The following is a 25733-nucleotide window of genomic DNA, read 5'->3' as shown; positions in this document are numbered from 1 at the left end:
ATGCATTTGGTAGGTCATTTATGTAAATGAGAAAGAGAAGAGGGTCAAAGACACCTCCCTGTGGGATGCCAACTGTAACTGGTTGTGTAGAAGAGTTTGCTCCATTTTTTTTATTTTTTTTTTATTATCACACTGGCTGATTCCCACCAAGGCAGGGTGGCCTGAAAAAGAAAAACTTTCACCATCATTCACTCCATCACTGTCTTGCCAGAAGGGTGCTTTACACTACAGTTTTTAAACTGCAACATTAACACCCCTCCTTCAGAGTGCAGGCACTGTACTTCCCATCTCCAGGACTCAAGTCCGGCCTGCCGGTTTCCCTGAACCCCTTCATAAATGTTACTTTGCTCACACTCCAACAGCACGTCAAGTATTAAAAACCATTTGTCTCCATTCACTCCTATCAAACACGCTCACGCATGCCTACTGGAAGTCCAAGCCCCTCGCACACAAAACCTCCTTTACCCCCTCCCTCCAACCTTTCCTAGGCCGACCCCTACCCCGCCTTCCTTCCACTACAGACTGATACACTCTTGAAGTCACTCTGTTTCACTCCATTCTCTCTACATGTCCGAACCACCTCAACAAACCTTCCTCAGCCCTCCGGACAACAGTTTTGGTAATCCCGCACCTCCTCCTAACTTCCAAACTACAAATTCTCTGCATTATATTCACACCACACGTGGCCCTCAGACATGACATCTCCACTGCCTCCAGCCTTCTCCTCGCTGCAACATTCATCACCCATGCTTCACACCCATATAAGAGCGTTGGTAAAACTATACTCTCATACATTCCCCTCTTTGCCTCCAAGGACAAAGTTCTTTGTCTCCACAGACTCCTAAGTGCACCACTCACCCTTTTCCCTTCATCAATTATATGATTCACCTCATCTTTCATAGACCCATCCGCTGACACGTCAACTCCCAAATATCTGAATACATTCACCTCCTCCATACTCTCTCCCTCCAATCTGATATCTAATCTTTCATCACCTAATCTTTTTATTCTCATAACCTTACTCTTTCCTGTATTCACTTTTAATTTTCTTCTTTTGCACACCCTACCAAATTCATCCACCAATCTCTGCAACTTCTCTTCAGAATCTCCCAAGAGCACAGTGTCATCAGCAAAGAGCAACTGTGGCAACTCCCACTTTATGTTTGATTCTTTATCTTTTAACTCCATGCCTCTTGCCAAGACCCTCGCATTTACTTCTCTTACAACCCCATCTATAAATACATTAAACAACCACGGTGACATCACACATCCTTGTCTAAGGCCTACTTTTACTGGGAAATAATTTCCCTCTTTCCTACATACTCTAACTTGAGCCTCACTATCCTCGTAAAAACTCTTCACTGCTTTCAGTAACCTACTTCCTACACCATACACCTGCAACATCTGCCACATTGCCCCCCTATCCACCCTGTCATACGCCTTTTCCAAATCCATAAATGCCACAAAGACCTCTTTAGCCTTATCTAAATACTGTTCACTTATATGTTTCACTGTAAACACCTGGTCCACACACCCCCTACCTTTCCTAAAGCCTCCTTGTTCATCTGCTATCCTATTCTCCGTCTTACTCTTAATTCTTTCAATAACAACTCTACCATACACTTTACCAGGTAAACTCATCAGACTTATCCCCTTATAATTTTTGCACTCTCTTTTGTCCCCTTTGCCTTTATACAAAGGAACTATGCATGCTCTCTGCCAATCCCTAGGTACCTTACCCTCTTCCATACATTTATTAAATAATTGCACCAACCACTCCAAAACTATATCCCCACCTGCAAGGAGGCTTCAGAGTGGGTAGGGGATGTGTAGATCAAGTGTTTACATTGAAGCATATATGTGAACAGTATTTAGATAAAGGTAGGGAAGTTTTTATTGCATTTATGGATTTAGAAAAGGCATATGATAGAGTGGATAGAGGAGCAATGTGGTAGATGTTGCAAGTATATGGAATAGGTGGTAAGTTACTAAATGCTGTAAAGAGCGTTTATGAGGATAGTGAGGCTCAGGTTAGGGTGTGTAGAAGAGAGGGAGAATACTTCCCGGTAAAAGTAGGTCTTAGACAGGGATGTGTAATGTCACCATGGTTGTTTAATATATTTATAGATGGGGTTGTAAAAGAAGTAAATGCTAGGGTGTTCGGGAGAGGGGTGGGATTAAATTATGGGGAATCAAATTCAAAATGGGAATTGACACAGTTACTTTTTGCTGATGATACTGTGCTTATGGGAGATTCTAAAGAAAAATTGCAAAGGTTAGTGGATGAGTTTGAGAATGTGTGTAAAGGTAGAAAGTTGAAAGTGAACATAGAAAAGAGTAAGGTGATGAGGGTATCAAATGATTTAGATAAAGAAAAATTGGATATCAAATTGGGGAAGAGGAGTATGGAAGAAGTGAATGTTTTCAGATACTTGGGAGTTGACGTGTCGGCGGATGGATTTATGAAGGATGAGGTTAATCATAGAATTGATGAGGGAAAAAAGGTGAGTGGTGCGTTGAGGTATATGTGGAGTCAAAAAACGTTATCTATGGAGGCAAAGAAGGGAAAGTATGAAAGTATAGTAGTACCAACACTCTTATATGAATGTGAAGCTTGGGTGGTAAATGCAGCAGCGAGGAGACGGTTGGAGGCAGTGGAGATGTCCTGTCTAAGGGCAATGTGTGGTGTAAATATTATGCAGAAAATTCGGAGTGTGGAAATTAGGAGGTGTGGAGTTAATAAAAGCATTAGTCAGAGGGCAGAAGAGGGGTTGTTGAGGTGGTTTGGTCATTTAGAGAGAATGGATCAAAGTAGAATGACATGAAAAGCATATAAATCTATAGGGGAAGGAAAGAGGGGTAGGGGTCGTCCTCGAAAGGGTTGGAAAGAGGGGGTAAAGGAGGTTTTGTGGGTGAGGGGCTTGGACTTCCAGCAAGCGTGCATGAGCGTATTAGATAGGAGTGAATGGAGACGAATGATACTTGGGACCTGACGATCTGTTGGAGTGTGAGCAGGGTAATATTTAGTGAAGGGATTCAGGGAAACCGGTTATTTTCATATAGTCGGACTTGAGTCCTGGAAATGGGAAGTACAATGCCTGCACTTTAAAGGAGGGGTTTGGGATATTGGCAGTTTGGAGGGATATGTTGTGTATCTCTATACGTATATGCTTCTAAACTGTTATATTCTGAGCACCTCTGCAAAAGCAGTGATAATGTGTGAGTGTGGTGAAAGTGTTGAATGATGATGAAAGTATTTTCTTTTTGGGGATTTTCTTTCTTTTTTTGGGTCACCCTGCCTCGGTGGGAGACGACCGAATTATTGAAAAAAAAAAAAAAAAAAAATCTTTGTCCCATCAATCCCGGCTGCCTTACCCCCTTTCATTTTACCTACTGCCTCACGAACTTCCCCCACACTCACAACTGGCTCTTCCTCACTCCTACAAGATGTTATTCCTCCTTGCCCTATACATGAAATCACAGCTTCCCTATCTTCATCAACATTTAACAATTCCTCAAAATATTCCCTCCATCTTCCCAATACCTCTAACTCTCCATTTAATAACTCTCCTCTCCTATTTTTAACTGACAAATCCATTTGTTCTCTAGGCTTCCTTAACTTGTTAATCTCACTCTAAAACTTTTTCTTATTTTCAACAAAATTTGTTGATAACATCTCACCCACTCTCTCAATTGCTCTCTTTTTACATTGCTTCACCACTCTCTTAACCTCTCTCTTTTTCTCCATATATTCTTCCCTCCTTGCATCACTTCTACTTTGTAAAAACTTCTCATATGCTAACTTTTTCTCCCTTACTACTCTCTTTACATCATCATTCCACTAATCGCTCCTCTTCCCTCCCGCACCCACTTTCCTGTAACCACAAACTTCTGCTGAACACTCTAACACTACATTTTTAAACCTACCCATACCTCTTCGACCCCATTGCCTATGCTCTCATTAGCCCATCTATCCTCATATTGGCTTCTGCTATGGTATGACTTTAGGTAGTTGAGAGAGTGCCCTCTTATACCACAGTGTGATAATTTTATGTGCAACAAATCAGGGTCAACTGTATCAAATGTTTTATGTAAATCAATGAAGATCCCCAATGGGACTTCTCTTTTCTCGAGTGCAGTGTATATTTGTACTAACAAGTGTATAATAGCATCATTCGTATTTATATTAGGCCTGAACCCGAACTGACAGGGGTTGAGTATGTTGTGGGAGATGAGGTAGGAATAGATTTGCTTATGAATTAATTTTTCAAAGATTTTTTAGAGAAGGGGTAAGTTGGATATTGGCCTCTAGTTATTCAAGTCTGCTTGATCTCCTCCTTTATGTATCGGGGTGACCCTCGCTAATTTGAGAACTGTAGGGAAGGTAGACGATTCGATGGATTTTTAAAAGAGTGTTGCAATGATTGGTGACAGCACTTGTGAAGCTTTTTTATATATAAAGGATGGTAAGGTATTTAAATCTCATGCCTTGTTCTTTAGTGTGTTGATAATAAGAGAGACTTCTGTTGGGTTGGTCGGAGCTAGGAATAGTGTGTTCAGGTAGGTGCCAGTGAGGTAGTCATTAGGTGGGGTATTTGAGCTTGGGATTTTATCCGCCAGGTTTTTTCCTATGGTGGAGAAGAAAACACAGAGTCTGTGTGCTGTTTCAGTCAGTGGGAGTAGGGGTTTATCTGGTTTTGTTAGTTTGATGGTTCTGTTTCCTGATATCTTTTTTGTTCCTAGAATTTCAGATAAAAGTTTTCCAGGTCTTTTTTATATCACCTCGTAAGTTAGATAATCTGTTCTCATAATACAATTTTTTTGCCCTTCTTATCAGGCTGGTTAGGACTGACGAGTAACGTTTTGTTTGGTCTCTGGTTATTTGACCCATTCTGTATTGTTTTTCATATATGTGCTTTACATTTATGGATTTGAGGGACTGTTCAGTCTCCTAGCTGTGATCTGTTTAGTTTGTTTTAGGGCAATGCTTGTTATAGAGGTATTGGGTCTTTTTTAGAAAATTATTAATACATTCATTGGTATCTGTACAGATTTCTAGCTCAGTTTGCCAGTCGATGTTTGTCATTGCTGTTGTGAAGTTATTAATGGCTGCCTCATTTGAAGTCTGAAGGTTACTTTAGTAGTGTCTTGGGGTAATTTACCTAGATTGGTTATGAGAAAAGCAGGGTAGTGGTCTGTGGTATTATCTGTGATTATGCCCGATTTTAAAGGCAACAAACTGCATTTTTTTAACCTGATTCGTTAAGGTCAGAGTCTATTAGAAATTTTTTTTAGTTCACGTTCATTGGAGATAAAGTATCTCTTTCCCGTCGATTCCATTTTTACAGCAATTTTTCCATCCCTCGCAAAGCACTGATGGATTTTCCGGTCATGTTTCAGCTTTCTTATCCTGTAGAGCAGATTTTTCCATGGTTTGGTCAGGCATTCACTCACATAAACATCACTTTTCACTGTAATGGATGTGCTTAGTAAGTTATGTCACTGAGAGTTAGTTAAATTTTAGTATATTACTGATTTTTTTCCAGGTTGATAGCCTATCACTTTACACTCATTTATGACACCACTTCGTATGTTGAAATGAAGATGCTCTTGGATCAGCTTTAATGTGGTTTGTTTACATGTTTCCTGAGTTATAGTTAGTGAAAGATGTTTGCTATTCACTACGACTGAGTCAGACAGTTGTTGTTGGTCTAAGTGGTCTTGGAAATTGTTCATGACATCAGTAAGTTGTAAGTCGACTCTTTCTCTTTCACCCTTGATGTTGATGTTCAGTTGTGCAACTTGATCTTTGAGGAGGTTGATGGATTCCTCAGACTTGGTGTGGGTTCTTGCTGAGTTGGTCAAGTGCATTTTGTTTATTTTCTAGAGTTGTAATTTTGTCCATGTTCTGCATGTTGTTGGTTTTTAAGACTTTAATTTCTCCTAAGTGGTAGAGAATCTTTTCCTGAAGGTAATGGCACCAAAAGTATGAAATCTGATAAAAAAACTTATAGAATTATGCAGGCACAAAGTTAGTGATTGTGGCACAATTATAAGTTGGCAACTTCAGCCACTTTAAGAGCCCTATTTCAAGCCAATTTCATTGCTCCATTCAACCAAATTTTTAGGTATTTCACTAGTATGCCTTCTGGTCTACATGTTGAGCACAAGAAACTACCAATTCAGTAGTATGTCTTCAATTTTATTAAATGATAACAAGAAACAGCCAATAAATCCATAAAAAAAATCCTAGTGAACAACTCAATGTCACTATTTAAACCAAACACATGGGCGGAGTTCTGCTTTTTTTTCATTATGCACTGTGTGGGGCAGTATTTTTCTTTTGTAACATGCAAGCTAACTGCAAAGACTCATTCTCTCTTATCTAGCCCAAAATTTACTACTCGCAGCTTATCTAAGTGAGCTGAGCTTATGACAGAACCACAAGAGAGGTCTTGCTCTCAATAACGTAGTTCTATGTGACTGCCACTGAGAGGGTTAATTTTAAAGTCAGCAAACTAAAGAAATTCTCAAGATACAAGTGTTAAACGCTAAGAAAAAGCAGATAAATAAATATTAATAATCATTTCCCATTTGCACCTAAAATGCGACATGTAACCTTTTGTTTTCACTACGCTACAACATTCCTCAAACCCTACAGTTGCTAACTACACCCCCTAAGCTCCATCACTTTACCATTCAAGGCTGGAATGCTGCTACACACTAAAAAGCCACCTTTTAAGGCAGGTGAAATCAAAGAACTAGATAATGTAGAGAATTTACTGCCTGTATAAATTCAGTCAAGCACCTAAATTACAGGGCATGCCCAGTGGCAGCACCAGAATTTCTATATTGTGGGGGAGAGGGACTGTCTGGAAGGAGTAGGTTAGGAGACTTGTTTTGAAGCAGCATTATTATTACAGTATTATTTTTATTTAGGGTGGTTTGAAGAAGGTAGGGGAACTTTTGGAGGGTTGAAGCCTCCAAGCCTTAGAGTAAGAGACTTAACAGACACTGCAAAATACCTCAAATGAACACAGGTGCATTGAGTATACTAAGAGATAACTCTAAGTATAAATGGTCTAAGACATTCCAAGACCCTCCTTTCATACAAATAAGCAATTACCAATAGACTCCTGACTTCAAGAGTAAATTGCTAAAAGTTCCTAAAGTAAGTTGCCGAACAGCCACAAAGTGTGGCTAGGATTGACAACCTGCTTGAACAGACCATAAACAAAGAGTCCTGGTCTGGGACCATGCCACAGGGACAGAAGCAATTAGAATTGTTTTCCATATAACCATGGTAACCTCCTCCCCACTACCCACCCCTGGAAATCTCTAGCCATTCCAGAATCAAATGTTTACTGGTGAGACACAAACAGATCGAGTCACAAAGCATAGGACTAAAGTGAAAGAACAAAAAATAATCCACGACCTCATGATCGAGGTAACTAACACGAATGTGGCAACAATTTTTCCCAGAACTAACAGCTAAGAGTAAAAGGATAAAAAAAAGATAGTAGTAGCAGCACTTCTGTGAAACATATCTAGGTTTGAGGAAATGTCACTTGCCAACTTTACCGAGTTCAGAGACAACATTTATTGCTGGATCAAAAACCACGGAGCATCTTGCAGTTGCTACCATAGCTGTCATAACACTCCACCACCAAACAAATAATAATAATAACAATAATAAAAAAAAAAACTAAGTAGGGACTCTGACAAAAACAATGCAATAGCAATAAATGCCACTGAAGAAACTGTATATACAGCACAGTACCAAGAGCCAAGGATAAAGTAGAGACAGCAGGGAACTTTAAGCACAGAGAAAATGACTGTGGAAACTGCAACATACACTAGGGCCTATCAATAACAGAGAACCTCCTAAAGCAACACAAATAACCTCTCCAGTTCAGAACTGGAGAGGTTATACTTGCATTCACTTCCAGCAAGAATGACAAACAAAACTGAATCAAGAATATCGCTGGAGATAAGTCATTAACCCCCTTAAATGTGGCACACCCACAAATTAAAATTGCTGTCACTGGGGCAAGATTTTGAAGAAAAAAAAAAAAAAAAAAAAAAAACTTACATACTAAAAGAGTGCCTTTTCCTGAATCTGATCAACACTTATGATTTTATGGCGTGTTGAAGATGGCGAAATGCAAAGGAGTGACAAACAAATTTTACCACTCTACAGAAAAACAGATACACACAAGAAAAACTGTTTCACCCAACAACATAAAGAAGAATAAAAAGAAAAAGTTTGGGAGTGAGATTAGTAAGTTGAGGAAGCCTAGGGAACAAATGGATTTGACAGTTAAAAATAAGAGAGGAGAGTTATTAAATGGAGAGTTCGGGGTATCAGGAAGATGGAGGGAATATTTTGAGGAATTGTTAAATGTAGATGAAGATAAGGAAGCTGTGATTTCGTGTATAAGGCAAGAAGGAATAACATCTTGTAGGAGTGAGGAAGAGCCAGTTGTGAGTGTGGAGGAAGTTCGTGAGGTAGTAGGTAAAATGAAAGGGGGTAAGGCAGCTGGGATTGACGGGATAAAGAAAGAAATGCTAAAAGCAGGTGGAGATATAGTTTTGGAGTGGTTGGTGCTATTATTTAACAAATGCATAGAAGAGGGTAAGGTACCTAGGGATTGGCAGAGCATGCACAGTGCCTTTGTATAAAGGCAAAGGGGATAAAAGAGAGTGTAAAAATTATAGGGAAATAAGTAGACAACAACCACCCAGGAAGGTACTACCATCCTGCCAAGCGAGTGTAAAAGGAAAGCCTGTATATGTTTTACAAGATGGAAGGATTGCTGGTGTCTTTTGTCTGTCTCAAATATGCAAGATTACAGGTACATCTTGCTACTTCTACTTACACTTCTACGTCACACTACGCATACATGTACATGTTTATTTATACACACTCGCCTGAGATTTCTTTGATTTTATCTTAGTAGTTCTTGTTCTTATTACTTTTCCTTTTATATCCATGGGGAAGTGGAATAAGAATCTTTCCTCCATAAGCCATGCGTGTTGCAAAAGTCAACTAAAATGCCGGGAGCAATGGGCTAGTAACCCCTTTCCCTGTAATAATTACTAAAAAAGAATAAGAAGAAAATTGTCAAAGTGGGATGTCTGAACGTGTGTGGGTGTTGAGCGGTTGATAAGAAAGAGATATTTGTGGATGTTATGAATGAGAAGAAGCTGGATGTCCTGGCTTTAAGTGAAACAAAGATGAAGGGGGTGGGAGAGTTTCAGTGGAGAGGAATAAATGGGATTAGGAAAGGGGTTTCAAATAGAAATACAGCTAAAGAAGGAGTAGCAATAATGTTGAATGATAAGCTATGGCAGGAAAAGAGGAACTATAAATGCATTAATTCAAGGATTTTGTGGAGTAAAATAAAGGTTGTATGTGAAAAGTGGGTTATAGTAAGTGTATATGCACCTGGAGAAGAGAGAAGTGTAGAGGAGCCAGAGAGATTTTGAGAAATGTTGAGTGAATGCGTGGGGAGTTTTGAACCAAGTGTCAAGAGTACTTGTGGTGAGGGACTTCAATGCTAAAGTGGGAAAATATTGTTGTGGAAGGAGTAGTAGGTAAAATTGGGGTGCCAGGGGTAAATGAAAATGGGGAGCCTTTAATTGAGCAATGTGTAGAAAGAGGTATGGTAATAAGTAATACATATTTCCTGAAAAGGAGGATAAATAAATATACAAGGTATATTTGATGGGAAGGCTCCAGGATGTACACGTTCACAGAGGGGCAACTGATATATCGGATCATTATTTAGTTGTAGCTACAGTTAGAGTAAGAGATAGATGGGACAAGAGGAAAATGACAACAAGTAAGAGGGAGGTGAAAGTGTATAAACTAAAGGAGGAGGAAGTTCGGGTGAAATATAAGCAACTATTGGCAGAAAGGTGGGCTGCTGCAAGTATGAGTAATAGGGGTGGGGGAGGAAGGGGGGGGGTGTTGAAGAGGGTTGGAATAGTTTTAAAAATGCAGTATTAGAATGTGGGGCAGAAGTTTGTGGTTACAGAAAATACTTTCATCATTCAACACTTTCACCTCACTCATACATATTCACTGTTTTTGCAGAGGTGCTCAGAACACAACAGTTTAGAAGCATATACCTATAAAGATACACAACATATCCCTCCAAACTGCTAATATCTCGAAACCCCTCCTTTAGAGTGCAGGCATTGTACTTCCCAATTCCAGGACTCAAGTCCGGCTATATAAAAATAACCGATTTCCCTGAATCCCTTCACTAAATATTACCTTGCTCACACTCCAACAGCTTGTCAGGTCCCAAATACCATTCGTCTCCATTCACTATCTAACACGCTCATGCATGCTTGCTGGAAGTCCAAGCCCTTCGCCCACAAAACCTCCTTTACCCCCTCCCTCCAACCTTTTCGAGGACGACCCCTAACCCCGCCTTCCTTCCCCTACAGATATAAATGCTCTCCATGTCATTCTACTTTGATCCATTCTCTCTAAATGACCAAACCACCTCAACAACCCCTCTTCAGCCCTCTGACTAATACTTTTATTAACTCCTCACCTTCCCCTAATTTCCATACTCCGAATTTTCTGCATAATATTCACACCACACATTGCCCTTAGAGAGGACATCTCCACTGCCTCCAACCACTTCCTCGCTGCTGCATTCACAACCCAAGCTTCACACCCATATAAGAGTATTGGTACTACTATACTTTCATACATTACCTTCTTTGCCTCCATAGATAACGTTTTTTGTCTCCACATATACCCCATAGCACCACTCACCTTTTTTCCTTCGTCAGTTCTATGATTAACCTCATCCTTCATAAATCCATCCGCTGACATGTCAACTCCCAAGTATCTGAAAACATTCACTTCTTCCATACTACTCCTCCCCAATTTGATATCCAATTTTTCTTTATCTAAATCATTTGATACCCTCATCACCTTACTCTTTTGTGTGTTCACTTTCAACTTTCTACCTTTACACACACTCCCAAACTCATCCACTAACCTTTGCAATTTTTCTTTAGAATCTCCCATAAGCACAGTATCATCAGCAAAAAGCAACTGTGTCAATTCCCATTTTGTATTTGATTCCCCATAATTTAATCCCACCCCTCTCCCATATACCCTAGCACTTACTTCTTTTACAACCCCATCTATAAATATATTAAACAACCATGGTGACATTACACATCCCTGTCTAAGACCTACTTTTACTGGGAAGTAGTCTCCCTCTCTTCTACACACTCTAACCTGAGCCTCACTATCCTCATAAAAACTCTTTACAGCATTTAGTAACTTACCACCTATTCCATATACTTGCAACATCTGCCACATTGCTCCCCTATCCACTATCATATGCATTTTCTAAATCCATAAATGCAATAAAAGCTTCCCTACTTTTATCTAAATACTGTTCACATATATGCTTCAATGTAAGCACTTGATCTACACATCCCCTACCCACTCTGAAACCTTCTTGCTCATCTGCAATCCTTCATTCTGTCTTACCTCTAATTCTTTCAATTATAACCCTACCATACACTTTTCCTGGTAGAATGAGTAAACTTATTCCTCTATAATTTTTACAATCTCTTTTGTCCCCCTTCCCTTTATATAAAGGGACTAAACATGCTCTCTACCAATCCCTAGGTACCTTCCCCTCTTTCATACATTAAACAAAAATACCAACCACTCCAACACAATATTTCCCCTGCTTTTAACCCTTTGACTGTTTCAGGCCCCTCTCTGAAACTGTCATTCTATGTCGCCAAATATTCAAAAAAAAAAAAAAATTATTTTTTCTTATGAAAATGTTAAGATTATTTTTCTGAGTGTTTTAGTCCAAAAAAAAATTTTTTGCCATCGGTACTTACCGAGATATAGAGCCGTGAAGTTTGCAGAAAATGAGCCGCGTATGGCAACAGCGGCGACTGCCGCTCACCCGGTAAACTTTAGTTTACTTGTAATTGAAGGTTTTTTGTTTTTTTCACTATTTTATTTTTTCACATAACTTATGTGGCCTATGAGACCAAAGTAAGGTGCAATGTATATATATACACTCGTTGTATACAACACAATAAGCACACAAACATAATTATCAATATATTGTTTACAAAACTTGTTTACAAAAACAAACAAACAATCATCCTCCTCCTCCTCCTCCTTCTCATCCTCCTTCTCCTCCTCCTCCTTCTCCTTCTCCTCTTTCTCCTTCTCCTCCTCCTCCTTCTCCTCCTCCTTCTCCTTCTCCTCCTTCTCCTCCTTCTTCTCCTCCTCCTTCTCCTTCTCCTTCTTCTCCTCCTCCTTCTCCTTCTCCTCCTCTTCCTTCCCTCCTCCTCCTCCTCTTCCATTGCTTTTGGTCTCAAACTCCTCCAAATCATGAAATTGATCTTCACTGACACTTCCATCTGTGTTAGAGCATCACTTGGGAAGAGAAGAGTCCCAGATTTGCTGGGGAATCACATATTTCTTACCGCTAGACATGCTGAAAAATGACAACTGAAATGGCATTCCCACAATGCACCACTGGCTCCCCGATTTTTTTTATATGGTGCACACTGACCATGGAGACCCATTCTCTCACATGTGGGCCTACCAGCTTTCTCCTGCTTGATTTGAAGCTGCTAGAATTTATGCGTATAAATACGTCAGAAACATTGGCTCGTAAGACGTATTTATACGTCGGAAACAGTCAAAGGGTTAACATTTCTGTCATGATCCCATCAGTTCCAGCTGCTTTACCCCCTTTCATTCTACGTAATGCCTCACACACCTCCCCAACACTCACATCCTGTTCTTCTTCACTCCTAAAAGATGGTATACCTCCCTGGCCAGTGCATGAAATTACCACTTCCCTTTCCCAATTATATACCATCCTATTACACATCCCTCCAAACTGCCAATATCCCATACCCCTCCTTTAACCCTTTCAGGGTCCGTCCCGTAGATCTACGGCTTTATGTTCAGGGTCCAAACCGTAGATCTACGCCATGAGCTCAGCTTACTCTGATAAACTGTGAGTGGTACATTTGGGCCTAGATATGAGAGAATACATCTATGTGGTATGTGTGCACCACATAAAACAGATCCTGAAGCACACTGTGTATAATGAGAGAAAAAAAATGAAATCATGATTTTTCGATTAAAACAGCAACTTTGCAGTGTTTTTTCGTATGTTTTTTATAGTTGTATTTGCGATTTCTTGGTCTCATTTGATAGAATGGAAGACATATTACAGAAATAGAGATGATTTTGATTGGTTTTAGCACTGGAAATGGCTTGAAACTGAGCTCAAAGTAGCAGAAATGTTAAATTTTTGCCGATATTCAAGAGTAAACAAACGACCTCACATGTCTAATACACGTCAGCTGGTGGGTCTAATATGCATTCACAAATATGGTGATGATATTTATACAATTATTACAGTATTGCATAACAGTAAATCTTCTATTTTTTGGTGTGAATAAAAATTCATTATGTGAATAAAAAATCAAAATGGAATTTATTTGTAAAGCCTCAAAACATAACTAATGAACAGAGGAAATGTTAGTTTAGTGCCAGGAATGCCTACATTCTTCATTCTGGACCCTATTTTGAAATTGGAATATTTTGAACTTTGTGTTAAATTGGCCAAATTAACAATTTCCGATCACTTTATTTTGTAGTTGAAACAGTTGAATTGGCGATTTCTTGTGCTCAATCGATAGAATAGAAGTAATACTAGTGAAATAGCTAAGAATTTGGTTGATTGGAATAATGTAATTGGCCTAAAATGGGAGTCAAAGTCGGCAAAATCGCCGATTCGTAAATATCGCTGACACATCAAAATTCGCGAGAGCATAATTTCGTCAATTTTCCACCAAATTTCGTACTTTTTGTTTTATTACCTTCACAAAAAGATTCTCTACAATTTCATAAGAAAAAATAACAAATTTTTTTTTTGAAAATTCTTGGACACTGGTGCGTGACTCCAGATTTGGGCCTTGGACCCTGAAAGGGTTAAAGTGCAGGCATTGTACTTCCCACTTCCATAACTCAAGTAAGGCTATATAAAAACAACAATTCTCCCTGAATCCTTTCACTAAATATCACCCTGCTCACACTCCAACAGGTCGTCAGGTCCCAAATACCATTCATCTCCATTCACTCGTAACTAACATACTGATGCATGCTTGCTGGAAGTCCAAGCCCCTCGCACACAAAACCTCCTTTCCCCCTCCCTCCAACCTTTTCGAGGACAACCCCTACCCCGCCTTCCTTCCCCTACAGATTTATACGCTCTCCATATCACTCTAGTTTGATCCATTCTTTCTAAATGACCGAACTACCTCACCAACCCGTCTTTAGCCCTCTGATTAATACTTTTATTAACTCCACACCTCCTCCTAATTTCCACACTCCGAATTCTCTGTATAATATGTACACCACACACTGCCTCCATCCACCTCCTAGCTGCAGCATTTGCAACCCAAGCTTTACACCCATATAAGAGTGGTGTTGGTACCACTATATACTTTTTCACATTCCCTTTTTTACCTCCACGGATAACATAAAAACATCTATCAAGTTAAACAAACATTTATCACGCTAAACTAAAATTATTATTATTATTATCATTATTGTTATTATCATCATCATCACTTTAAGTAGCAGTATTTTTAAAGAAATAAGTGGTTGAATATAGCTGAAAAAAATCCTGTTTTTTTTTTTTTAAAGGTGGGTAGATGGCTGTGTTATACCTTTAATGAGCTTTTCTACTTCCAGAGCCCAGCCTTGGGCCAGGCTCGTCAAAAACAGGTGGTACCCAACACGTTGTAACGTTTTATTTCTCACTACCAGCAATTAGACACTAGTTCATTTTGAAAAACAGCCAATATGCAGAGTTTATTTTTAGCATATTGCAAGTACTATTTCAATCATGGAAACAACTATAGATAACAGTACTGTAATGCATATATAATTTTAAAGAGGGAAAAAATAGCTAAATTATTAAAACTAGTGGCCAACCTTTCTTCGGCGTCTTCTTGGGTACTGGGGGATTTCCCAGCTGTCCTGTGACATCTTGTAACCGCTTTTCGAGTTCCTGCTTCTTTTCTGCCATGGATTCTTCTTTACTTTTTGACTGGACATTCTTCTTTTCGGGACGAGCTAAAATAAAAATGAAAGAAATGGCTGGAGCTTCTTAAGTACATGCATCACCTACACAATGCAAATAATTAATGTGCAATATTGATCAATAAAATTCATACATTAACCTTTTCACTGCTGCAACCTCAAAAATAAAAGTGCAGAGAGCTTCAATTCAAATTTTTTCGGAAATAGTCAAGAGTAAGGTGATGAGGATGATAAAAAGATTAGGTGATGAAAGATTCGATATCAAGCTGGAGGGAGAGAGTATGGAGGAGGTGAATGTATTCAGATATTTAAGAGTGGACTTGTCAGTAGATGGGTCTATGAAGGATGAGGTGAATCACAGAACTGATGAGGAGAAAAGAGTGAGTGGTGCACTTAGGCATCTGTGGAGACAAAGAACTCTGTCCATGGAAGCAAAAAGGGGGAATGTATGTAAGTATAGTTACACCAACACTCCTATATGGGTGTGAAGCATGGGTGATGAATCTTGGAGCGAGGAGAAGGTTAGAGGCAGTGGAGATGTCATGTGTGAGGACAATGTGTGGTGTGAATATAATGCAGAGAATTTGTAGCTTGGAAATTAGGAGGTGTGGGATAACCAAAACTATTATCCAGAGGACTGAGGAGGGGTTGTTGAGGTGGTTTGGACATGTAGAGAGAATGGAACAAAACAGAATGACTTCGTGAGTGTATAAATCTGTAATGGAGGGAAGGCAGGGTAGGGGTCGGTCTAGGAAGGGTTGGAGGGAGGGGGTAAAGGAGGTTTTGTGGGGCTTGGACTTCCAGCAAGCGTGCGTGAGCGTATCTGATAGGAGTGAATGGAGACAAATGGTTTTTAATACTTGACGTGCTGTTGGAGTGTGAGCAAAGTAACATTTATGAAGGGATTCAGCGAAACGTGCTGGTCGGACTCGAGTCCTGGAGATGGGAAGTACAGTGTCTGCACTCAGGAGGGGTGTTAATGTTGCAGTTTTATGATGGTAGTGTAAAGCACCTCTCTGGCAAGACAGTGATGGAGTGAATGATGAAAGTTTTTCTTTTTCGAGCCACCCTGCCTTGGTGGGAATCGGCCGATGTGTTAATAAATAATAAAGTAGTGATTTGTTATCCTACTTCAGCTCATTTCAAAGCCCAGTCCTATCTAAGGTATGCTACCACCCTTCCCCAGGATGTAACACAAGTACCTACTTACTGCTAAGTGAACAGAGACAGTAAGAGTGAGGAAATATGCCCAACATTTCTACCCGTACCAGGGATCAAACCATGGACACTCAGTGTGTGGGCTGAATATGCTACCAACCAAGCCACAGGACATGAGAAATGTGAAATAAGGTAAAAAAAACTGAGTTAAGGAGGGTTGGCAGTCTGGATGCAATTAATGCAACAATTCAGCCATATTTTAACCAATTTCAATAGAATGTTTTCTGTTCTATCAAATGAGTGTAAGAAGCTGCCCATTCAATAATCAGCATGATAAAAAGTGCGAAGAAGTCAATAATTTCATAAATTTTTCATAAAATACAACAAATTCCAATTCATAAACAGAGTCCAAACTAAATACTGTAAGTATTCCGGCCACTAAAGCAACTTATCCTTTGTTCATTAATCATGTCCCCTTTGTCCCCATTTTGAATCCATCATCCAACAAAATAAAATACGTTAACATATTTTTCAGATAAAACAACTAAGATTGATTGGTCATGACTGGGTCATCCCAATACTTGAAGAAGAGCTAATAAATACCAAAGAATGTTATCCATGGAGGCAAAGAAGGTAATGTATGAGAGTACAGTGGTACCAACACTTGTTTGGGTGAGAATCATGGGTTGTAAACGCTGCAGCGAGGACGCGGCTGGAGGCAGTGGAGGTGTCTTGTCTAAGGGCAATGTGTGGTGTAAATATTATGTAGAGAATTTGTAGTGTGGAAATTAGGAGGAGGTGTGGAGTTACTGAAGAGAGGCTGTTGAGGTGGTTTATTCATTTCGAGAGAATGGAACAAAGTAGAACAACTTGGAGAGCGTATATATCTGTAGAAGGGAGGTGGGGTAGGGGTCGTCCCCGAAAACGTTGGAGGGAGGGGATAAAGAAGGTTTTGTGGGTGAGGGGCTTGGAATTCCAGCAAGTGTGCGAGTGTGTTAGATAGGAGTGAATAGAGTCGAATGTTTTATGGGATCTGACTAGATGTTGAAGTTTGAGAAGGGTAATATTTTGTGAAGGGATTCAGGGTAACTGGTTATTATAGATTTAGCTGGAATCAAGTCCTGGAAACAGGAAGTACAATGCTTGCACTTTAAACGAGGGGTTTGGGATAGTGGCAGTTTGGAGGGACATCTAAGCTGTCATATCTGAACGCCTCTGCATAGAGGCGTGGTGATGGTGAAAGTGCTGAATGATGATGAAAGTTTTTTTCTTTCTCTTTGGGTCACCCTGCCTCGGTGGGAAATGGCCAATTTGTTAAAAAAAAAAAAAAAAAAAAAAAAAAAAGACCAAGGCAAGGACCTACCCTTCCTTGGAAAAACTACCAAAAAATCAAAGGATTCTGCCACTTTAAGCCCTATTTCAAGCTACTTCCAGTACTGAAACAGACAAAAATCATCTCTATTGCACTGTTTTCTATTCTATAAATACCCAGAAACAGCCAATAAAACCACAAAACCCACTCTAAAAAAACTTGAAATTGCTATTTTAAACCAAACACAAGGTCAGAGTATACTGTTCCCATCATGCACAGCATGGGGCAGGATTTTTTTTATATTGTGCATACCCATGGCACATACACATCCTCTCATGTCTAAGCCAAAATTTACCAGTCACAGCATATTTGGGTGCATGGTGCTGAAAAGTCAGATGGTAAATCTATGCATGAGACAGTGAAAGGGATAAACTTCCTAAAAGTGTTTGAGGAGACAACCCCAGCTCGTAGTATTGAGAGTATTGTTCCAGCTCCTGGTTCTGCTACTAAACTACCTGTGCTTGAGGAGACAACTTGAGCTTCTAGTACTGTTGAGGGTACTGTGTTCCAGCTCCTGGGTCTGCTACTAAACCAAGTGTGTTTCAAGAAAATTCCAGTTCCTGGTATTGATTAGAGAACTGTGTTTCAGCTCCTGGGCCTGCTACTAAACTATCTAGTCTAATTTTTAGCTATTTATAGGGCTGAGCTATAGCCACTGGAGACTTCAATTAATCTGGCACATTTTTACAATTCACCCCTTAACTGTCCAAATGTAGATCTACGTTCTTACCGCTAGCCCTCCAAACGTAGATCTACGTTTCATTTTTCCTGCCTTCAAATTTCGCGCAATAGGCTTGAGCAGTCTAGACAAGAGAGAGTGGGTGTGCGCACTCAGTGTGCACTGTAAGAAAAAAATCAGGTACCGCATGGTACCACATAGGAGCACCAGTTAGTTTCAGCTCCATCCTGGGTCAACACCATGGCAAACCCTCGTGATTCACTCACGCCTCAGCGTATTGACACTCTCTTATTCGAAGGAAGTGATATACAACATCGAGTTTAGTGGATCTGAGACCAATGTGGCCTCAAATGATCAAGGGATTAGTGAAAATATTGACGATAACCCAGATGACCCTCAGCCAAGCACCTCTGGGGTCGCCAGTGTTACAACTCAAGAGGCTACTACGTAAAAGAAAATTATCATATTCTGTGATTTTTAGTGAAGATGAGAGTGAAAGTGATATATGTGATGATGAGATTGATTTTATGCCCTTAGATGAATCTTCAAGTGATAGTGATATCCATTATTCCCCAGTGAAGCGTACCTTTAGGCGTTGTTGCCTTCGTTCAGGCAGTGTGTCATATCCACTACCCAAGGGTCGTGGGAGGTCACGATCTAAAACCCCAGCAAGTGACAATGAAAGTGACCATGAAGGTAAATATGCAGGCATAGAGGATGAGGTGACGATGGCTGGCATGGTTCCTGGCCCATGTGGTGAATTGGGTAGGCAGACAAAGGACCTCCTGGCACCCCCTCAACCATATGCTGCCTCCACTCCCGTCCCCCCTCTTGCTCCCCCACGCCCTATGCCTCAGGTCCATCCTGCACCATCTGACCGTGAATGGAACTGGGCACAAAGTACAACATTCATGCCACATCCTTTTGATTTTGATGACAGTGGAAGTGGCATCCTCCCAGAATGTTCCATCACGAATGAGTCTACAGAGTTGGATTTTTTTCAACTATATTTTGATGGGCCGCTAATGAACTTGTCACCCAGACAAACAATTACTACAGGTATATACTAATGGACAAAACAGAGGTTGCAGAATCGTCACGGCTGCGCAGATGGAAAGATACAACTGTGGCCGAAATGTATTTATTCCTTGGTACTGTCATGCTTATGCCTCATACATATAAGCACAACATAGCACATTACTGTTCCACAGACTACCTTATCAGTACTCCAGTCTTCCGTGAACTCATTCCCCTGCAATATATTCACTCTTGCTACAAATGTTGCACTTCTCAGACAGGAATAGGCCCAACAGAAATGACCTTTTATACAAAATCCGGGAAGTGTTTATGTATCTGAAGCAGAAACTCAGTGCCTATTTTTATCCATTCAAGAACACTGTTGTCGATGATTCCTTGATTCTTTTCAAGGGACGCCTGTCATTCAAGCAATATATAGCGAGCAAATGTAATCGCTTTGGTATAAAACTGTTTGCTATGTGTGACTGTTAGAATGGCATGGTGTTGGATGTTATTGTCTACACCGTGAGAAACACACTTGATGATGACAAGCGGATGTTCGGCATTTCCGGTAATGTTGTTCGCAGGATGATGGAACCATACCTTGGCAAGGGCCATACATTGCACACAGACAATTGGTATACAAGCCCGATGGTCGCTGATTTCCTAAATGTGAACAATACTGATATATGTGGAACAGTGAGAAGAAATAAAAAACATATGCCAAGGTTCAGTGGAGGCAGTGTTGACAGTGCAGTGCAAGTGTTTCATGCTAATGACATCATGGCACTGACATGGCATGACAAATGGGACGTGACATTGCTGTTAACCATCCACAGAAACGAGATAGTACAAACAGACAATGAACGCATTGTAAACCCAGCTGTTGTCGTCGATTATACGAACAATGTGTGGCTAGTCAACAAGTGTGACATCATGATAGTGTTTGTTGACTGTGTGTGTAGGAGTCGCAAGTGGTATATCAAAGTGTTTTTCCACCTTGTAGACATTGCAATGCTCAATGCCTTCAATATGTATGAAATAAAGACTGGAAAACAAATTTGTAATGCAGAATTCAGCCTAAATGCCATCAAGCAGATAGCAAGAAAGTATGGTACCACACCTATTCCTTCCCCTCAACAGCGACATGTCACACCACAACCTGTCCTGAGGGGAAAGTGCCAGACCGAATCCTCGCTAACTGTCACTACCTGGTACCAATACAGCCTACCCCAAAAAAGAAGTATTCTCAGAAAAAGTGTGTTTTGTGTGCTACCACCTCACGGCAACTCCAACACGGAAGGACACACAATTCCTGTGTCAGCAATGGGGGGGTGGCACTCTGTATGAATCCATGTTTCATGGAGTGTCTAAGAATCCTGGAGTACTAGAAACAGAACTAGGACCTGTAAATACTGGTTATTTCTATATAGCCAGACTTGAGTCCTGAAAATGGGAAGTACAATGCCTGCACTCTAAAGGAGGGGTTCGGGATATTGGCAGTTTGGAGGGGTATGTTGTGTATCTTTATAGGTATATGCTTCTGAACTGTTGTGTTCTGAGCACCTCTGCAAAAACAGTGATTACGTGCGAGTGAGGTGAAAGTGTTGAATGATGAAAGTATATTCTTTTTGGGGATTTTCTTTCTTTTTGGGTCACCCTGCCTCGGTGGGAGACGACCGACTTGTTAAAAAAAAAAAAAAAGTTGTAGATAATAGAATGTGATTCAACCAGATGTACAATATCACCTACAAGTGTGTACAAGTGTGTTTGTGATAATAATAATTTTGTACACAATATTTGTGTCCAAACAACAATTGGGTATCAAATCGAAAGATCTGCTATAAAACATTATCAACATACCAGAAAAAATGTGAAAATTAAAAAGAAATGGAAAAAACGATAAATATGTAGTATTTCTGTGAGTGGCAGCGCCTCATGTTGCTGTCAAGCGAGCGAAAATCACCAACTTTGCGGTCTTATATCTCCGTAAGTACTGACCCTTAAAAAAAAAATTTCTTTTATTACTTTACGTAAAAAAAGTCCTCTTCATTAATTTTTTTTTTTCAAATATTCGGAGGACTGGGCGAGAAAACGAAGATCTACATTTCGACAATTAAGGGGTTAAAACTGGTGACAGGTATAAAAATACACTACCATCACAACCCTTGCCTAAATCACACCTACAACCTGATGCTGTGACAACCCAAGAACTCTCACACATCTATAACATTTCCACAACCTTTCATCATGCTCCACGCCTACAAAAGACACACTCCATGCCTACAAAAGACACACAGACACACAAACACACGCACGCACGCACGCATGCATGCATGCATACACACACGCATGCATGCATACACACACACACTCTCTCACTCACACTCACTCACACTCTCTCACACTCTCACTCACTCACACTCACTCTCACACTCGCTCTCCCGCACCTACAACACACTCCCGCACCTACAACACACTCCTGTGCCTACAACACACTCCCGCGCCTACAGCACACTCCCGCGCCTACAACACACTCACACGCCTACAACACAGCCCTGCGCCTACAACACAGCCCCGCACCTACAACACAGCCCCACACTTAGAACACAGCCCCACACCTAGAACACAGCCCCACATCTAGAACACACTCCCACACCTGCAACACACTCCCACACCTGCAACACACTCCCACAACTATACTCTCACATCCCTACAACTTCAGAAGCTGCTAAAGCCAGGATATATATGGTTAGCAGTAATATCTACTAAATTTTTTCTTATTAACACAATGGCCACCCTGCCACCATGGCAGGGTGGCCCAAAAAAAGAAAAACTTCCATCATCATTCACTCCGTCACTGTCTACCCAGAGGTGTGCTCATACCACTGTTATAAAACTGCAACATTAACAACCCTCCTTCAGAGTGCAGGCACTGTACCTCCCCACTCCAGGCCTCAAGTCCGGCCTGCCGGTTTCCCTGAATCCTTTCATAAATGTTACCTTGCTCACACTCAAACAGTACATCAACTCCTAAAAACCATTTGTTTCCATTCGCTCCTATCTAACAAGCTCACACATGCTTGCTGGAAGTCCTTGCCCTTCGCACACAAAACCTACTTTACCCACTCCCTCCAACCTTTCCTAGGCCAACCCCTACCCCACCTTCCCTCCCTACAGATTTATACGCTCTCAAAGTCATTTTATTTCATTCTATCCTCTCTACATGTCTGAACCACCTCAATAACCTCTCCTCAGCCTTCTGGTTAATAGTTTTGGTAATCCCGCACCTCCTAATTTCCAAACTACGTATTCTTTGCATTATATGCACACCACACATTGCCCTCAGACATGACATATCCACTGCCTCCAGTCTTCTTGTTGCAACATTCATCACCCATGCTTCACACCCATATAAGAGCATTGGTATAACTATACTCACATACATTTCCCTCTTTGCCTCCATGGATAAAATTCTTTGTCTCCACAGCCACCTCAGTGCACAACTTACCTTTTTTCTCCTCATCAATTCTATGATTCACCTCATCTTTCAAAGGCCCATCTGCTGACACGTAGCTAAAAAAAAAATATAAATTTACTTACTATAAACTTTTTTAGGTTTCTTGCGAAGACAAGAGGCAACATAAGCTTCTAGTTCTCTTAACGTTGATGGTTTTAATGTTTCAAAATCAATTTCTATTTCGTCTGGATTAGAGTCTCTTAGCGAAGGTTCTCTAGTCTGGATGATATGCACCACTCTTCCTAGTTTATCACCTGTTAGAATAAAACAACACAACATATTTAGATCATAGTGAAGCTTCTCTAGTTTGGATGATATACACCACTCGTCCTAGTTTATCGTCTGGTAGAATAAAACAGCACATTTATATATATAAAACTGCATTTGATAAAAGCTCCATAAGAAAATCATTAATTGTAGACCAGCATCTACTCAATGTTTAGAAGCTTAAAACCAAATTGCTGGTGTTAATAGTTATGTACTCTCAAAGCCTAGTCTATGGCAAGACTTTAAAAATTTCAAAATTCATTCAAGTGTTCAATTATACAGGGACAGGGGAAAGAAGTAAAGAGAGCAGGGATGTAGGGAGACAGGGTTGTGTCTAATTTAGTTTTGTGGTAGGGTAGAAGTGTGTGCAAATGCTCATACACACTATCTTCAGACACTACAAACAATTGGAACACACCTATTATTGTACTTATGACCTGATCAACATATGACCATTCATACTGACGATCATACTGTTTACAGCTTAGTATAAGTTATTTTGTACTTTTCTGTTCATGATACGAATCTTTTTGTATGTTTTCATGCATACAAATGTTTTGTATGCAAACAGACAACTATTTGTGTTGTACACAGTGTTTCTCCTAAACCTTACAGTATGAAATACAGTACTAAAAGCACAAGGTTTGGCTTGCATCCATTCTGACTTGCGACCGATTGGTTGGAACCAAGCTCAGTCATAAGTCACATGGTACTTGCACAGAAGCGCCCCACTTATACGCCAGGTTAGGTTCCAGGTTACTGCCAGAAAGCAGACATCGCTGGAAAGCAGAACGCCATTTTTTCCACCTATAAATGCCAGATAACAGTTTACGCAAACATAAATTAAGACCTTGACTGTCGCAACCCCAAATCCTGATGTGTCTCCTGGTGTCAAAAAAAAAAAAAATGATAGAGAATCTTTTCCTGATTGTAATGACACCAAAAGAACAAAATTTGATGGAAAACTGATGGAATTACACTCTCGCAAAGTTAGCGACCTCAGCGATATTCATGAATTGGAGATTTCGCCCACTTTGAGCCCTATTTCCCGCTAATTCCATTGTTCCAGTCGACCAAACTCGTAGCTATTTCTTTAGAACTCCATTTTTTCTATCGACTGAGTACAAGAAACTGCCCATTTACCGATATCAACTACCCAATAACGTGGTCAGAAATTGGCAATTTGGCCAATTTCACGAAAATTAAAAAATATGACAATTTCAAAATAGGGTCCAGAATAAACAAAGCAGACATTCGTGTTTCTAAAATAACATTTTCTTTGTTCTTTAGTCATGTCTCCAGGTCCCTCTGATATTACTCTTGCTTTCTATTTTGAATTTTTATTCAAACAAAAAATAGAAGATTTACTGTTATGCAGACTACTGCAATATTGTAATAATTGTATAAATAATATCAACCCATTCATGACTGCATATTAGAATGGCTGCTTGGACATTTATTGGAAAATGACATTTGTTTACCTTTGAACCGGCAAAAATCAAACATTTCCCCTACTTCGAGCTCCATTTCAAAGTTCTTTTCATAGTAAAACCAATCAAAATCACCTCTATTTCTATATGTTTTCCATTCTATCAAATGAGACCAAGAAAACAACAATACAACCATAAATACTTTACGAAAATAGACCAAAAAGTTGGCATTTTAATAAAAAAAACAAAAAAGGATGGGTTTTTTTTTTCTTATTATGCACTGTGTGCTGCAGGATTTTTTTTATATGGTGCACACTGATCACACAGACCCATTCTCTCACATGTGGGCCTACCAGCTTTCTCCTGCTTCATTTGAAGCCGCTAAAATTTATGAATATATATACGTCAAAAGCGGTGGCTCGTAAGACGTATATATACGACCAAAACAGTCAAAGGGTTAAGTTAGCAATAGAACTAGGCATTAAAAACAATAAAAAGTAAAATACACACACAGTACACCCATTACTTACCTTAAAATATTTGTAGTCCTTATGTAAGGTGAGGAGAGTTTTATTTGTAAGAAGTCAGGTTTGGGAGGTATGAGAGCCAGCCAGGTCAGCCCACCCCACCCCACCCACAAGTACATGCATTATGCCAGACATTTAATTAAAGCACCCCAGAGTGATAAAATACATATACAGTACATTCATTAATTACCTCAGTATATTTGCAGTCTTAATGTAGGGTGAGAGGAGAGTTTTATTTGTAGGAAGTCAAATTTGGGAAGTTTGGTAGCCAACCAGGGCAGCCCACCCCACCCCGCCCACACGTAATGTAAACAAACCAGGCAAATGCGTCTGGTGGAAGAGGTGGCAATAAGAAGATAGTAGTGGTAGTGACACACAGTAATAGAATGGAGTGTTAACAAAGCAATAATAGCAGTAGTAGTAATAGAACTACTAGTGAAAGTACTTCAAGAACAAAAGAAAAATGAAAAAGGAGCACTGCAGGAGAGCTAAAGGCCCATGAGCATAGGACAAAAAACCTTGAGGGAAAAACCCATTGGACAAAGAAAGGTAAAGAAAAGACTGGAAAGGAGAAGAGATAAAGATCAAGTTAATTCACTAGTGTTCTGATCTTTGGAGCATTTGACGATG

The 25733-nt window shown here is 40.0% G+C and overlaps 1 protein-coding gene across 5 annotated transcripts in view; it reads right to left on the bottom strand.

Annotated features, from left to right (window-relative positions):
* Nucleotides 1-25733, bottom strand: part of LOC128705417 (female sterile (1) homeotic) — a 684385-nt gene that overhangs the window by 376410 nt on the left and 282242 nt on the right. For all 5 annotated transcript variants that reach the window (XM_070092310.1, XM_070092319.1, XM_070092329.1 and 2 more), the window contains 2 exons: nt 22963-23133; nt 15026-15166 (listed from right to left, as the gene is read on the bottom strand). In XM_070092310.1, the coding sequence (XP_069948411.1) occupies nt 15026-15166; nt 22963-23133 (312 nt within the window). The remainder of the gene's footprint in view (nt 1-15025; nt 15167-22962; nt 23134-25733) is intronic.

The sequence above is a fragment of the Cherax quadricarinatus genome, chromosome 3 (assembly GCF_038502225.1).
Source record: "Cherax quadricarinatus isolate ZL_2023a chromosome 3, ASM3850222v1, whole genome shotgun sequence".
Taxonomy (NCBI): domain Eukaryota; kingdom Metazoa; phylum Arthropoda; class Malacostraca; order Decapoda; family Parastacidae; genus Cherax; species Cherax quadricarinatus.
Note: the sequence above shows the minus strand (reverse complement) of the source record. Positions and strands in the feature narration are given on the sequence as shown.